General features: G+C 38.5%; 2 protein-coding genes across 10 annotated transcripts in view; one reads left to right on the forward strand and one right to left on the reverse strand.

Moving 5' to 3' along the window:
• The window catches only part of LOC117603889 (uncharacterized), a 23,778-nt gene extending 10,762 nt beyond the window's left edge, over positions 1 to 13,016 (reverse strand). For 2 of the 6 annotated variants that reach the window (XR_013062984.1, XM_034323452.2), the window contains exons 1-2: positions 11,022 to 11,235; positions 9,290 to 9,828 (exon numbers count right to left, since the gene is read on the reverse strand). Coding sequence is in view for 5 of the 6 variants with exons in the window: in XM_034323452.2 (XP_034179343.1) it covers positions 9,290 to 9,444 (155 nt within the window). In the remaining variant the exon portion in view is untranslated. Of the gene's footprint in view, positions 1 to 9,289; positions 9,829 to 10,645; positions 10,881 to 11,021; positions 11,279 to 12,573; positions 12,704 to 12,888 lie in introns of those variants that run through there. The other 4 variants (XM_034323457.2, XM_034323455.2, XM_034323453.2 and 1 more) reach the window with 4 other exon arrangements.
• A 12-nt stretch (positions 13,017 to 13,028) lies between these two features.
• On the forward strand, positions 13,029 to 16,813 carry Sfxn2 (sideroflexin 2). Of its 4 annotated transcripts, none has more exons than XM_076690883.1 (9): positions 13,029 to 13,052; positions 14,224 to 14,418; positions 14,532 to 14,702; positions 14,967 to 15,165; positions 15,233 to 15,358; positions 15,631 to 15,697; positions 15,774 to 15,873; positions 15,958 to 16,005; positions 16,169 to 16,813. In XM_076690883.1, the coding sequence occupies exons 2-9, from the start codon at positions 14,264 to 14,266 to the stop codon at positions 16,281 to 16,283; spliced, it is 981 nt and encodes a 326-aa protein (XP_076546998.1). In that variant the 5' UTR covers positions 13,029 to 13,052; positions 14,224 to 14,263; the 3' UTR covers positions 16,284 to 16,813. The 4 variants fall into 4 exon arrangements, with proteins under 4 accessions (XP_076546998.1, XP_034179356.1, XP_034179355.1 ...); XM_034323465.2 differs by lacking the exon at positions 13,029 to 13,052 and adding an exon at positions 13,261 to 13,401; XM_034323464.2 differs by lacking the exon at positions 13,029 to 13,052 and adding an exon at positions 13,456 to 13,596.
• The last annotated feature ends 528 nt before the right edge of the window (positions 16,814 to 17,341 follow it).

A 17,341-nucleotide genomic window follows, 5' to 3' on the forward strand; every position in this document is an offset into this window, starting at 1 on the left:
CTCAGCGATACCGACAGCTGTGATATTTAACTTTCGCGTGTCAATTGGCCTTTCACGTTCGTTAACCGAGGATTTTTCAAGCTTTTCCTTAGCGTTTCGTTTCAAAGTTAACGACGCAAAGAATCGCTTATCCAAATTACGAATACCTGAACAAACATCAAAGCAGCTGTTTCTTGACTATTTTTTCTTTTCTCAACCATGTACCTCGCCACGACCACGTTTGTCCTCTGTACAGCAATAGCAAAAGCACAGCTTTCGTGCAGCTACCGGTTATATCCGAGGGTATAAACGGCTGCTGTCCAGACAGAACAAAGAGGGTGTTATCGTGGTTGTCTGTGAGAACGACACCAACTGCGAAGCAGAACGGTACACAGAGGTATCGCAGAGAGACGAGGTACAAAGTAGATAGCCACGTAAGCGTCGCCATGGATCGTTAAATTGAAATCTGTTAGAGCAACCTCGTGCAACGCTTGGGGTTCAACGAACGAGTTTTATTTCCTTCGTGGTTTCTCTGTTCAAGCTTTACACATGAAAAGTATGCCATTTTCTAGCCCCCCTCGGCGATCATAGGCTCTCTTACAAACCGTCGCGAGCTCGTTTCTCGAAAAACTTTCGTTCCAGTCGATCTACGTGAAAGGATAAGTCGAAAGTACCCTCGTGATTTCATGACATAAAAGTATCGCTAAATCGCACTTACGGTACATCGATTCAAAGCTTAAAGTTTAAAGATTAAATATTCTTAATGTAAATTAGTTAGCTTTTTGTTGGAACAAAATATTAATTTTTCAACTTCCAAGGGGGAATCAATCATTTTATATTAAAGATACCAATGAGATGTTTATGGAGTGATAATGAATAAGTGACATTTTGTAATAATTTTCTGTCATCAAATTGCGATAGATTTTCTACGTTTCAAAAAAATCTATTCATAAACATTTTTCTCTCTACCTTTGATACTATCCGAGGCTCGAATATCAACTGAAAGGTGATGTTTCATAAAAAGAAACCGAATTAATTCGGATCACGTCAACCACCTTCAACCCCCATCGTTTCTCATCCCGTTAATCTCGACCGACATTTCAGAACACTGGGAATAGTTAAAAAAAAAAGAAGAAGAAGAAGAAAATTGCGTCAACTTAATTTTCGTGCCTTCGTAAATTCCCGTTCGCCTCTCCGTGGCCAAAATTAGCACCTTATCCTTGCTGGTTTACACCGGTATCCCAGCTACCTATGTTTCGAGGAACACCTGGTATCGATCTAAACTGTCTAACTTTCACGAACGCCCTTCAATTTTCCATCTGAAAATTACTTCCCACCGATCCTTCAATTACTCGGGACAGATTTTTCAAAAATTCGATATCCCTGCTTCGTACGATATTTCTTCCATCGGCCTCGTAATTTTCAACTTTTCTTAGTTTCACCAATTACAATTACTCGGGACAGATTTTTGAAAAATTCGATATCCTTGCTTCGTACGATATTTCTTCCATCGGCCTCGCAACTTTCAACTTTTCTTAGTTTCACCAATTTCCCGCTGTATATTCCGTAAGCAACAGTTATTGGCAAGGGAGAAACGCGACCTGTAACGTCGGCGAACTTCGAGGAACTTTCGAACGGAGCAAAGTTTTAACAACAGACTGAAATAGGGATGATATCGTATCGAAACAATTTCTTGAGAACTGATCATCGTTCGCGAAGCAGATTCAAACGAACGATGCAAATTGCTGAGGTAATTCCTTCTTCGAACAAGGGGAAAGGCAGGAAGACATCTTCGGTGTTCGTTCAAATGCCGGGCATGAGTCACCTTACGAATGGGAAGGGTTAAAAAAAAAAAAGGGATATTTTTCACGGGACACCGTGTATATACGACACGCCTAAGGCGTTAAAACGTTCCAGCACAGCCTTGGCTCGAATACGTACGTTTCTAGCCCGTATATTTGCCGCGGTCACGAAATTTATTTCATCCATTTGCCACGTCGCCCATTGACGAGGCGGGCAACGAAACCGCAAGCGTATTCGTGCTGTTTTACACCCCATAAAAATTCATGGATTCGTTAATCCTCGACGTGACAGACTTCAAATGCATCCGGACACATGGTTTTACCGAAATGGGATCTCGAAAAAAAACCAGCATCTACGCGAGGCTGGATTAGAATGGAAATTTGAATTTTCTTTTTCTTTTTTTTTTCCTGGACAATTGTAATGGGAACGGAGGTGGCGATGTTGTAGCCAAACGATGGGGCGCCAAAGGAATAGTATTTATAGGATCTAAATCGAATCAGGCCAACGTTGAATCGGAGCTGTTTAAATATAATACCACGAGAAAGCGAGCACGATCTTTTTCACGATGCTTCGATCACGGTTAATTTTGTCCCTTTGTTGGAAAGAACCGTGAAAATTGCTTCCAGGTACTTGAACGATTTCAGTGAACTCACCGTTTTGTACGAACAAGGATGAAAAGTAAAGATTTTCTTTCGATTTCGTGAAATGATCTGTACGAATGTTGAAGTTCCATGGAACTCTTCTTTCTGAACACCCTGTATAATGGTCAGGACCATACAGGAAGTAGGATGACTAATCAAATACCGTTTCTTCCCAGATATATGGATGACACAAACAGATTCCGAAATTTTATGAAATAATCTGTAAAAATACTGAAGTTATTATAGGAGATGATTTTTTTAAAACATCCCATATTCCATGAAAATATGTATATTTTTAATACACAGGCTATGAGAAGAAAATTCGTAGAAATGCTATGATACAAGTCTGAATAAAAAGAATAATTTCTTGGAATTTTAGGAAATTTTTCTTTTTAACCACCCGGTATAGTGAATAGAGCCATGTAACACACAAGTTACGTCCGGCTGCCAGTGACAATACTGTATATTGCTTTTCCCTGGCGGGTCGCTGGGACGGACGATTTCTACGGCGATTTGCAAGAGGAGTCATTAGGACCACCATCAATCAAGCACCGAAATGGAGGTACTAGGATCTACGGGAACCATGATATAATTTTCTACCACGCGAAGCTACTCCACCCTTTTCACAACCGTAGAAAGAATTTTACCTTTCTCTAGATATAATAAAAAATTTCTATATATTAAAATAAGAATTTATTTGCTCCTCGCAATAATTAATATCTTAAAATTTAAAATACCCAAATGGAGGATCCTCTCAGAGGTTGATAAACATTTTTCATATCAAAAGTATATAATATTATGTACGATTTAACATAAAAAAGTGCTTTAGGATTTAATGAAATGCAAATGATAATACAATATCGTACAGCCACGAATTAAGATACAGACACACGTGTACGATAAAAGCTTGTTGCAATTTTTCATTATTATTTATGACGTTCGATGTTTACGAGACACGAGGGAAACCACTAAAATAATATAAATAACGTGACGGGGAACATTAATTCAGATATATTGCATAATAATGTTATTTTAACATAGATTTAAACGCAATTCGTTTAGCTTTTTCAGGTCATCTATATTTCCTATTTTCTTTTATTAGTATTTAAGTTTTTACGAGATAAGGATCGGATAATCGTTGCGTAATTCGACGCGAAACGAATCCTACTTTCATTTATTGCTGCCACCTAGACCAGCCTCTGCCAAGTATCTTGATTTATGAATTTATTATGGGACAAGCAGGGAGAGCCGATTATTATGCAAATGAATAGAATAAAGGGGCAAAGTAAGGTATTATTAACGTCTGATGCGATTCTCTGTCGTTACAAATGCCTAGACGATGCTAAAAATACGACATTGCAAAAATAAATCTTTGGGAACTGTACAACAACTAATTCTTCAGACTCTTTTTTTAAGCGGTCGCTTTTGGTTTTCTGATTCAGCAACGAAAGACTGAAATCACCAGAGGCTCTTTTATTAGTCATCAAGTAGTGATGATTGAGTATAGTCAGCCTTAAGATTACTGATAGCTAAGTATAGTCGCCCTTAAAATACAACCAGCTATTAATAATTGGCTAATCTTGCCTCAATTGATACACAATAAATTTTTGGAAGCAGTTATCTACAATTACCTATTCTAAAATTTAGTATAATAAATAATTAGTGATGATTAATTACACAAGAAGCTTCTAACAGCTGACTACACTTTCACCTTCTAATACACAATATGCAATCAACACTAAATGGCTGTAACTATTGTTAGTATAGAACAATTAACGATGAGTAATTACAATGAGCAATTAGTGATCATAGTCATCTTCCATAAGAACAAAGTTAAAGAACTCTATTTTCTTTCATTAAGCACGACATGAAATTTCATGACGATCAATGACTGTGTTATCTCGAATCACGATTAAAGATGATACAAGAGAATACTCTATCGAGGCTGGATGCAACTAGAAGACAAAACAGAAGAATCCGTGCCGCGCACCTCGTTCGTTATAATGTAATTAACCGTCGTTTCACTTTCACTGGCAACTTCGAGCCCTGTTGAAGCAACTTTGTGAACCAACGGAAAGCCGAGGGAACTCGGGGCTAATTAAGAGCTCATTCCTCTTTTTCTTTCGATTCGAGTTATTCGGTAGATCGTGCCCGCGAAACTTACACGACATTCAGACTCGTTAATTCGAGCACAATGCCATCTAAATATCGCTCGCTAATAGTTGCTTTGATACTTTCATCCCTCAAGGTTTCACGCTAATCCCGAAACTGTTTAGACAAATATTGTCAGAGAAGTAGAGCGAAGCAATATTTTCTGTGCTTGCACTTATTGCGCACGTGTTTTCTCCGGAAACGGAAATTATCATGAAAATTTATGAGTACTGTACTGTGACCCGATCATTATTTACCACCATCGTCGCTTCTGATCGTCGTTTCTTTCGTACTATGTAGATTCGAATACATTACTGTTGCAATTACTTTACAGAAAGAAAATGAAAAAAAAAAAAAAAAAAAGAAACTCTATATTTCTCTGAGACTCCAATATCATATTAATGTTCCAAGACGAGCATTATGTTAATGTTCTCGATCCCTTCCTTCATTTCCATCCTTAAATACACGCCAGGTAACGTCGAGGAAAAAGAAGAAGACGAAGGGACAAAGAAAAGGTACAACTTTCTTCCACGAGACAGAAAGAAGAATACGTGTCTACTGTTGCGAACGACAAACGGTATGGAGCTACCTTTGGGAAATAAAATTTTCCATTTCCCATTTTCATCGTGAGAGCAAGTTTACGCGAGTTTAGTTGCTACGAAACAACGAAATTGACGTTCTACGCGGAGAAGAACCGACCAGATCATTTCAAAACTTCCCCTCGAATACATCAGACCCGCGACATATTGATCGATGCCTCGAATTTGCCCAGCTACAGCTACGATTCGATGCGGGTATTAAATGTTAATGGCTATAGTACAGTCCTATAAACGTGCCTCCAACTCCACGTTTCGCGCATCGAGAGAGAAAAGAAAAACCGAAGATATTTTGGTAATTTTTTGTAGTTTGGAAATATTGGAAAAATCTGGCCTTGCATTGATATGCAACCGTCGAGAATCTATAATGATTAGAAAGCAATCGATCAAAATTATTATTTTCCTCGGTCAACAGATAATGCTGAGACGATAAGATTTACCGATGCGACGTAATTTAGAATGCTTGACGCAAAGCTTGCAACACGATAAACAAGTAAAAACATTCTTCGCGAAAAAAAAATTCGAAATTGAAACATCATCCGATGCTGCGATGTAAATGATTAAAAAGAAATTGCATTACACAACGCGCGTCGCGTCTGTATTTGCAATCATGGCATAATTAATGACGTTTTCTTGAATTACTTTGCGTTAATCAATCGTTTGTGGCAGTATCGAAGGTAACGATGGACTTAAAAGAAGCAAGTTAATGGCTTTCATAAAAACTTTATCCCCTACCCGCCTTATCTCGTACTTAATATCCCGATCTTTTCAAATGGTTTGATCATCTAACAGGGTTCAATTTTACGCTGCATTATGCGGTAATTAAGAAAAATCTGTACGAGATGATCAAACGGTAGCTGAATTAATCGCGGATGAAAATTCTTGGAAGCTCGAAATAATCATTACCATAGCAACAGAAGATAATTTTAAGTTTTTTCTAGGATCGATTGTCGGTTTCCGCATTCGCGAAGCATTACGAGTACTATCAGATTCCAGTAGAAATCTCGCATTGTCAATCAAGACGCATCCTAATGCTGTTTATCCACGATCGAATCGCGATCCCATTGACGAGGATGAATTTCACGGCGTATCTGAAATTTCGTGACAGGATGCGTCAAGGGACACTACGATATTATTAGCCACCCAATGATATGCTTACGTAATGGAAAAGATCGTCGGAACGCGAGCAGCGTGGTTCCTTTTTATTATGGCCAGCACCAGGGAGGCGGTTAATACGTAGGTGCACGGCCATCGATCACACGAGTTGGTTGAAAAAAAATGCAAATTTGCTCGTCCAGTGACGAAAAGTCTGATGGGTTCTTGAGGGACAAAGTACCGTCTGCGTCCTACACGTTGACGACGCACCTTATGCGTCATATGTAATACAATGTACGACGCACCTGATGCGTCCTACTCCACCTACCCCAATGCAATAGACGACGCACCTGATGCGTCCTATCCCATCAAGAGGTTGTATATTCTGTCTACGTTATAATGTTACGCAAAAAGTTCTAAATTTTTTGGGATCTGGTTTCGACAGGGTTAAAATGAAACGTCACAAGGACAAGTCGAAGGGACAGGCCGAAATTCGTAGGGTAGAGGTGAGAGGAGAAGACGAACGACAAAGAGGGGAGGAGACTGGTGTTCGGATCGATTGAAAATTGTATTAATATTCGTCCCCTCTTCTTCGACGTTCTTCCTTCGGAGTACCGAAAATTATTCTACGAAGCAGAGATCGCTCGTTAAGTTGTATTCTTCGTCGTTCAAGACGCCACGTTGCGCGATGAAGAAAACGAGATTATTGCTTGGCTCCTTATCACTTCGCCATATGTTGCAACGTGAGCGTCGTGTTAATGTAACTAAACAGCGGAAGAGACTTTGATCGAAATCTACTTTGTCGCGAATATCGGATGAAAGTGTGGTCGTTTGAGATTGAGATCAAGATCGTTTATTGGAGTTTGAAATTTTTTAGTGCTTATTTAGCAGATGCAATAGGCGACGCACCTTATTTATCCAATAAATGAAAACTTCGCGAATCAATGAATAAATTTATGAATACTGATGGATGTTATTTATTAATAGTAAAACTGTTTTTAACAGCTCTGTAGCAAACACTTTTTCACCATGATAAAGTGAAATCAGCGATGACTGTACGAATTAGGTAGTGTTCGCTATGCGAGTAGTATGAATCACTATGTCGAAGCCTGCTTCAAATCTGCAGGTAATTATTACTCCTATCTCACGCGAGAAATTAATAATTTTAATATTGTACGAGACAGTTGTCCGAGAAAGTAGCAAAAAATTTAGGGGAAAAAGTTGCTTGTTCAAGATGAAAAGCTTGATACTCTCTAATTCTTCATGACGTTAAAGTTGCATTTATGAATAAATCGTCTAGAGCTCCTTTTAAAATAATTAAGAAGATAAGTCTGGGTCTGATAGCTTACGTTTTGAGATTCATGATATATTTGATTACCCTGAGAACAATGGTTTAGAAATTCCTTCAAGTCCTTCTATGCATAGAGTTTAACAATCGAAGAAACGTGACCTCCTTACCTGCACTATAATTTGCAAATTTAAATATGTGAAAGTTTATTTCGTCTATGATTGCTGTTGCTGATTGTAATCTTCTTGATAATAAAAGAGTAAGTATATAATAAAATGAGAAATAATCCTGAACTGGAATATTTTTAAATTCACGTTTAAATGCTAAAAGATCCCATTTTCATCTTAATAAAATGATACTACCATAAAATGTGTAGTTATAAACTATCTGATAATGAAGACATAAAAGTTTATGAATCCATGATAAAATAGCAGAGGAATAAGGAAAAGGAAATTCCATTTAAAATCCAACTGAAATTGGATGTGTTAATAGGTCATAATTAATATTTTAAAAATATAAAAATATATCTCCCTAATAATTAAAATATAAAATCAGAAGGTAAAAGTTTGTAAGTCTAGGCTGAAATTTCAAATAAGGGAGGAACAACCCTCCATGGTTCTATTAAACTAAAATCGTATTCTTCGACATTTCTGTGGGGGTCTGTGGTCCTTGCGTGACAAAATGACCGCCGTATTCGTTGCGGGTTAATATTAATCAACGGTAAAAGTACAAGGTCGGAATGGAAGCTATTCAAATCCGCTTGAACTACTGAAAACAAAACAAAGGAGACAAATAAATGGAATGTTAATAAACGATACCATGATGCGTTCACGAGCGTAAAACTCTCCCCAACGGGAGTTTGCCGGGTGTAAATCGCAAGACACGAGTCATCGTAAAACTACTTCCGTTTGCAGAACAAAAGCCGCTTTACGAGAAGACTTACGACATGCAAAGCACGTAACCGCCAACGGCCAAAGACTATCCAGCCCCGGTTCAAGGAAGAATCTTGAAAATTATGAAACCATATTTTTCTCCCTTCCGAGCCGTCGGTCCTGCGATTCTATTCTAACGAGGAGATCCTCGTGTCGCCCGTGTCCACCGGAAGTATTAACGTTTTACGAGTTAAATCACGGTCCTTCGCAACGCGTCTAGCTCGAGGGACGAGTGGAGTTACCACCATGGTAGGAATAATAATATGATGGTACACGGGAAGAGGAAGATGACTCAACGAATAAAGAGATCACAGTCATTATTAAATTCATGAAATCTCGAGGACACTTTTTCGGTTGCACGTGAAAACTGTCAGTCGAATAGCGACGGGTTCAACGGGTAAGTTTCCAATGCGGTCCGTCGCTAGCCGTCGGCTAGAGATGTAGGCAGCCTTAATCACGATAGCTCCAATTCGAAATTCGTCAATGATACTGTCCCATATCCGTTGTCTTCTTATCGAACACGTTTCCACGCACACTGACATATGCTGACGATAAAATACAGTATACATGTGCACATACAACAAACAATCGGACCGGAACGATGACTGTGAACAACGGCATGACATGCTTGCTAGGAACTTCCTTCGACCGACGATCGGTCAAAACAAATTCGTGTCAGATCAGGACGATTAATAAGGGTGAGATTCGGCCGGACGAACAAAAGCACAGGAAGAAGAAGAAGAAGAAGAAGGAAGAAAGAGAGAAGAAGAGTCGAAGAAAAGATCTCGTAGCATGCACGCTTACCTTTTGGTGGCGTCGAGCAACGCGCCCTGGAAGCACTTGGCACCGTGAACGAAGGACACGACAACGATGTCCGGTAGCGCGGACTCGACGGTCACGAGGATCTTGTCGCCCCTGGCGAGCGTGAGTGCGGACAGGGCCACCGTGTCCGCCGCCATCTTGGCTCGTTAGAATTATTGCTCCTCGCCGTGTCGAGGCCCGTCGTCTCTCTCTCAGCGGATGACGTGAGGAGCGGCTGGGGCTGCCTCACTCTCCTCCGTGTGTACGGAGGCCATGGACTCTGCGAGGCATACAAGGGGTGGGGGAGACAGGAGGGCAGCCTCTGCCTGTTTTCCTTGCTCGCTTACTCGCTCGTTCGCTCGCTTGCTTTCCTAGCAGCCACCACCGCCAGCCGCGCCGCATTTCACGTTCGTGCACAGCTGGGCGCTCGTGCAATACTGCGCATGCGTCGCAGACTTCTCCCACTCCTTCCTCCTTAGGACCGTACTTGGGCGCTGGAGAACCCTGGATTTTCTTCTTTATGTTCTTGTTTCGAAGTTATTCTGAAAAATAAAATTAGCAATATTAATGGTGGTTGCCACAGTGTGACAATTTATGATCGATAATCGATTAAATTTGATTATGAGTAAAGTACAAATTAATTTCCACATACAAGAAATTAAGTTTCTAAGAATTCCTTTGCTTAACGTATCGTCGTACGTCACTGCGTTACTTTGTGTCAGGACTGTAGAGATCGTGCAAAGTGCCCTTCTCCTACTGCAAACAAACCCCATAGAGAGGGTAAACGTGTGTTAGAGGCTAAAACCTCTTACTTTGACGATATATCTTTCGTTTTGTAATTGAACGAACATTTTCCCTGGGTGATTAATCTTGTCCAGTCAACAGGACGTTAGCCAGCTGGTTTTATGTACAATTTTCTTTCACACGATATGTACCAGGACTAGATACACTCTTACACACATACTTTTCGGAAGCATTCTTTCTTCGTGGCATAGTGGGGATAGCTTGGAAGAACAAGCCATGATTCTCTATAGAAATATAATAGTGACAATACATAGTATTTTAATACTTGTAACTTTCTTAAATAAGAAAGAATTATTCGTTTTACATATGGCTGCAGATAAATCTTACAAAGAACAATATTATAGCTATGACGATTTCGAGATTCTCTTAATCGATGTTAATTGAAACATAGTTGAATTCGTTTCTTCCTAACCTTGTACACTTGCCTTCAAAACAATGCCTCTTTTCATTATTCCTTAGAAAATTCAAATACATTCTTACCCAGCTAGCAAACTTTAACAACTTTTTATCTATTTAAAACGTATGCTACATGTTCTTTATCTACTTCATACTTACAAAATTATGGAACTTTCCGTATATTATAATCTGCAAGTGCTGTTAAACCTAGAATAGCAACGCAGTTATGTACACTTGCGTTTTTATTAAGAACTTCGTCTGAAACTACTAAATTAATTGGAGTCACGTACAACGCTGTGTTACTAATTAAGCGCGAAAGAATTATGTTACTGTTCTAGGGTTAATGGTGGATCTCCACCGGAAGTGCGGAGGGAGAGCCGTGCATCGAGTAACGACAACAACGAGGCCGAAAATTATACGAAAAATATTACGAAACAATATAATTCCTGACAGTTTTAGCTACAATATGGTGACGCCTGACAAACGAGGTCGAGCTCTACTTTTCGCGAGCACGGAAGTGTATATGTATACATACAGCTTTGATTGGCCTCTAGTTCACTAACTTTTCGTTTCCACGTGAAAAAAAAGACAGCAGTGACGGAGACAGACCGCCAAAGAAAATCAGGAGGTACGCCGTTATGGGGAATTTGACAGGGATGACCGTGAACTTGATTTTGTTCGCTGACCTCTGCACTTAAGCGTTGTTTAAACTTTCTCTGCCGCCCGGCCCGGTTTCATAACTTTAACAAAAGGGACATTGGACGCAGTATAACGACGCGGTCACCGAGCTTCAATTGCCAGAGACACAGGGTCGAAAGCTCAACGACGAGGCTTAATGAGTTTTATCTGCAACTGACAACTTTTTATCGATACTGTTTAACAAACAGTTAAGATTGTAAAATAATAGATATGCTAAGCCCATGCGGATCGATACACATTCAAAGTAACCAGATGTACCGATTTATTTAATACAGAATTTTACTTCGATATCAAAAATTGTCTTGGGAAAATCTGATCGGTTTACATACTTACATATGTATGTAAGTACATGTATGCACATCCTCGATATTAGCTGTTCAGTGTCGATATTATTGCGCAACTCAGAATATTGCGCACTCCATATCGAGCGTTTAAGGTGCTCTTCAAAACGGACGCGAAATTGGAAAACTCGTGGATTAATAATTCTTCTAGGGAACAATGTTGTTTCAGCCGTAAGGCTTGAAGAAAAATGGCACCACTATAGAAAGTTACGACTGCGAACGGTACTCCTGAGAGTTGGTCCACAGTCGAAACTTGTCTGGATATTACTGGGTTAACAATAATTTCATGATAAAATTTACCAACATTCCCGAGATTTGTTATATTAAAAATAAGAAATGCAGCTGGCAATGTCACGTATATCTATTACTAGACCCCCATGAACGTTTATATTTTAACTACCACAGGTTAATCATACATATTCATAAGCTTGATACCTTGGGAAAGCAAGGATAACATAGTACATACATGTATAATTTCCACTGACAACTTTTAAAAAATCACTATATTTTTATTTCATTCATCAATTCTCATGTAAATTCGTGTAATTTATTTTCAACTGTAAATTCTTAGTTTGAAAATGTATCCTTTTTGCATGAGAAAAAACACGTTTACGTGATACAGAAAAAGGCTAGCGTGTAAATGTGTAAATACATGTATTATAACGGATATATCTCTTTTGTATGTGTGTCACCGGAAATTGAATGGTGTCAAACGTAACTTATCGTATTCTGATTGAAAACAAAATAAAATGCCATTTTGTTATTGTTTCACAAGTATCCACAAAACCGGCCTTGAAAAAATTGACAGATGCTTACGTTAAGTTTGCATATTTAATTATAACCCCTTATCTTTTGTCGATAGTTTGAAATTGTTTACCGTCTCGTTGTTAAACAATGTCAGAAAGACAAAATATCTATCCTTTATTACCTTTTTGTTTTTATATTTATATATATGTAATTTGCACCTCGTTATAACTCGTTAGTTGAAACAAGTATTAATAATTCAATCTCCGATTATTGATTTATAAATCAAGCCATATACATTACCTTGTAAATCAACATTGTGTATTGTAATACTAGAATACTATTAGTCGAAATTATCGATCTTTCGAGTATTTGACAACGGCAAATTCACAACGATCCTGTGAGAAAGAGAAGGGCGCATGGAACGATGATAATAACAATAATGAAGAAATCACGCTGGAGGGGTGAAGCGCAGGGCCGTATCAAAGTAGGGTGCGCTCGCGTAGGGTGCCTATCAGCTGGGGTGCGCACCGCTACAGTGAATATCAGAACGGAGCAGGGTCTCCAAGAAGTGATACACATATTTTACAAGTAAGTGGATAAAAAGAAAACTCGTACCTATTGCATATAATGTGTTACGTAATATGCACTCGTGCACGTGTAATTTGACGTATAGTGCAGTCTGAAGGGAAAAAATGAGGCAGACTTGCGGCTTCGCGATGTCGTTTTTGAATGAAAATATGCCGGTACTATGACAGAAAGTGGGTCGAACATCAACTGCGGTACTTCTTTTGTTATCGAGCGTAGTCGCTAATCGCTTAAAATCGGGAAACCTTGGATGAACTCGTGCAAAAATGCGATCAGGCTAGTATCTTATCGCGATGTTACGTGAACAAAAAGAAACTGTGCACAATAGTAGAGAGGAGGATGAGAAAGTGAACGTGGGCGCACACGCGAACTGTTAAATCTGTGGTTTCTTAGGTTATGCCGTGTTTTTAACACGATTCGCAATTCGCGAAATGGGCTCGTAGTATACACAATACGCGCGTGTTCGATTGGCCATTGGACTCTGACAAACCAACTAACTCACGTGTATTACGATACTATATATTGATCGATGGATCGAATTCAGTATTGTTTGATAATTTTGTATTATAATTTATGGGACCGACGTATTACTTTAATGTCTCGCTGACTACTTAACGCATCGCTCACGGTAAAACGGTGTCAAATAATCGATAGAACCGTTCGGCTTGGTTACAACAATCGATCTTTCAAATATTCGATACCTACATACATAACGTTATTGGTTTTGTTTTTTAAACGGTACTAAATTTTTTTATTTTTTGTTTCTCGAGCATTATGGATAAGACTTGTATAAATAAGTGATAAAGTGATCTTTATGCATCAACCACATTCTGCAAAATACGATATTTGATACGTAATTAAAATTACGATGTATATATTAACGCATTGAATTATATAATTTCAAATTATCTGAATTTTTTGCAAATGGTTTTTCGTTACTGTAGATTAACTAGCATTTTGTCGAGTAGGTAAATAGGTTGAGACATAAAGATCGGCTTATCGGGGAAAATAAATGCGATAAAGCAATCGTAAATTACATTCACGGTCCTATTTAGTATTTTTAAACACAGAAACAATCATTCTGTGCGATATTAAAAGATCTTGTGAAAAGAAAAGAACTCACTTTGCGTTACATCGATCTTGCAATATTCGGTAAGCGAACATCATTCATACTGGCACCATGTTACGTGATAATATTTTTACATATTACATAGTTATTTCAGAACACACCGTGAGCTCACACCGTAGTCTATAAATAATATTACGTTAACGGACCTCGCTGACTGCATCGTGGTTTTTCTTTTCATTCTCAGTTTTCCTAAATACCTACATGCCTAACCGATGATGTTTCGCGTCTGTTGAAAGGGATTGAGGTAACGGTAGCCCTCGATCGGGAAAGGACAAAATGGAGGAAAAAAGATTCGACATAGACAAACCACTTTGGGATCTCAGCACCTTCGCAGGGAGATGGAAACATTTCGCATCGGTGACTGATTTCCGCACATGCCTCGTTCCTGAATCCGAACTGCACAATGCGAAAAAACTATACGAAGAATGCAAGTGAGTATCAAAAGGCGGGAAACGAGTCTATTCAAATTTGTCTGATATCAAACTGCGTATTTATAAATTAAAAAAAATAAATGTCATATCAAAATCAATAATCTGTACCTTAGACTTGGGAAGGAACCACCTGGTACAACCCGAGAGCAAATGATCTACGCTAAAAAGCTTTACGAGTCTTCCTTTCACCCCGATACCGGTGATCTACAGAATGTCTTTGGCAGGATGTCCTTTCAAGTGCCAGGTGGTATGGCAATTACCGGTGCTATGCTTCAATTCTACAGGTGAATATTGTTCCTGTATCTCTGATTACTATCCTTGAAGAGCAACACGGATCGATCAATGTTCAGCGTATACTTTACAGGAACGACAGCATGTGACAATCGACAATATATCTTTCTTCCTGAAGATCCTTTCCCACACGCTACTTATCCCAGCCACGTTCGCCTAAGGATTTTTCTTAAATTGTATTTCCTTAATATTGGCTATATAATTTACAAGATGATCTATGCTCGAAGATCGTTATTTATTTGTAATAATAATTGCAGAACAACTACCGCCGTAGTCTTCTGGCAATGGATGAACCAGTCGTTCAACGCGTTTGTTAACTATACTAATAGAAACGCTAACAGCCCCACGACAGAGTTTCAATTAGGGATGGCTTATGTTAGCGCTACCTCTGCCGCTATGTTAACAGCAATAGGATGCAAGTCGTTCTGGGCGAAACGAGCGAACCCACTTATGGCGGTAATATAATTCAAGAGTCAAGATTCCTGGACTGAAGTTCAGTAAAAGGAATGATTTCTACTTTTAGCGTTATGTGCCGTTTGCCGCTGTGGCAGCTGCGAATTGCGTGAACATCCCTTTGATGAGGCAAAATGAAATAGAACAGGGGATTGAAGTCGGCGATGAAAATGGCAATAAACTTACAAAATCAAAAGTAGGTTGAAATGATTTTCTGTGTTTATTAACCCTTTTGCTAGCACGGTAGTCCCATGGGATATATTATTTTAATATATTTAGCAGTTTTTTGCCATTATAACATTTTTAATATGCTTGTGGCCCACTGGTGCAAGTTCAAAAATTCGCGTGGCAGCGAAAGGGTTAAAAAAAGAAATTCAGCGGGTGGGATAAATAATACCCTATGCGCGTGGATGAGCGAGAGATTTGGACGCGTGTGCTCCCGGATTAAGCATACGATTAATATTTTAGCTGGCAGCGATCAAAGGTATCAGTCAAGTAGTAATCTCAAGGATTGTGATGTGCGCACCTGGCATGCGTAAGTAGACATCGATTGAACGTAATCAGATCAAACGAAGATCATGTCTTAACAATATTGAAATTTCTGTGATCAGTCATTCTTCCGCCCATTATGGAGAAACTAGAGAAATACCCTTGGATGCAGAAGATCAAACCATTACACGCGCCTATACAAGTTGTGCTCGTCGGTTGTTTGTGAGTATTTTTATGAATATCAATATAAAAAATTTTAAAGCAAAGATGAATGCATTTATAAACATTTTCTTCTTAATGTTTCAGTCTGACGTTTATGGTGCCCACTGCTTGTGCATTGTTCCCACAAAATTGGTAAGCATGATTTCATTTTTATATCTTATGCACAAGTTAAGTGACAAAATAATACAGCAATCTAACGCCCAAGTATAACTCATTTGTTTTAACCGCGTCACTCTTGTTTTTATCGCTAGCGGGTTAACAAATATTCTATTAAAATTTACATATGTTGTTGTAGCTCGATTAAGTCAAGTAATTTGGAACGTTGGGAACCAGAAAATTACGAGATTCTAAAGAAGAATTGTAAAGGCAGAGAGATACCTACGCATTTGTACTTCAACAAAGGTTTATAATGTACGAGAACCGCTAGTCCCGATAAAAATCACTTCAAGAATGCATTTTCAGTCACCTTTTAAAAGGAATTATAGTAAGCCGATTAACTATGGAATTGAACGAGTTTTCATATATAATACAAAGTCGGGATACTTGTAGTTTTCTGCTGGTTCAGAGGATGACAAACGTTCCGAGAAGAACCCAGACCTATTATCTAGTGAATATGACAATATTGCATTTGAAATGATTTTTACTCATATGGCAATATACTTTATTCCTATTGTTTGTGCTAAGTTACGATACTTAAATACTCATGGTGCATTTTTCTAATCAATAATCGTCATTCACGACAGTGATAAACATTACAAACGCTGACAGTACATACTGTTAGTGAATGTAATTATTATATACGAGACGGTTTCGCACAGCAATAATTTGTCCCTATTTAATGAATTAGGCGAACATATCTGTTATGCGTTAAGCCGCAATATCGTAATCTTACACACCATTGTTAAATCGCTCGAAACGTGTATTAAATTTTTTAACAATTGTTGATATATTATTATTTCTACCTTCCTAAATGATTAAACAAAGCAAACAATGCTGTCATGTATATTTTAGTAATATTACAATAAACGATACAAAATTAATCTGAGTGTTTCATTTCAGCACCCTAACCTTATAATGAGCATGAAAAATATATTTCTCGTATTTGTAACGTAGAAAATTATGTATTAGGTCGAGAATGCGTGGCTTGATTTTGTTGCGGCATGTAACCGATGCGTTCTTGAATTTCACTTTGTGGCAATTTACCACCCCACGAGGGAGGATTGAATGTTGCTTGCCTTTCAGACTCTTTCTTGGCTTCGAGAGCTTTCCTCATTGTTTCGTATTCTTGAAGATCATCTAGTCGTAAGTCGATTCTTGTTGGGCTGCGTCGTATCATTTTACTGAGAAAAGTTCAAGACACCTTTCTTTTAGAAAGAAAAAGCTACTCTCCACCTCGATCGGTATGCAAAGAATGTCCGTAATAAAAGCCAAATAAATAAACCGATACTTTCTGCGCAATTATATGCAA

This window comes from Osmia lignaria, chromosome 11 (genome assembly GCF_051020975.1).
Source record: "Osmia lignaria lignaria isolate PbOS001 chromosome 11, iyOsmLign1, whole genome shotgun sequence".
NCBI classification, from domain to species: Eukaryota; Metazoa; Arthropoda; class Insecta; order Hymenoptera; family Megachilidae; genus Osmia; species Osmia lignaria.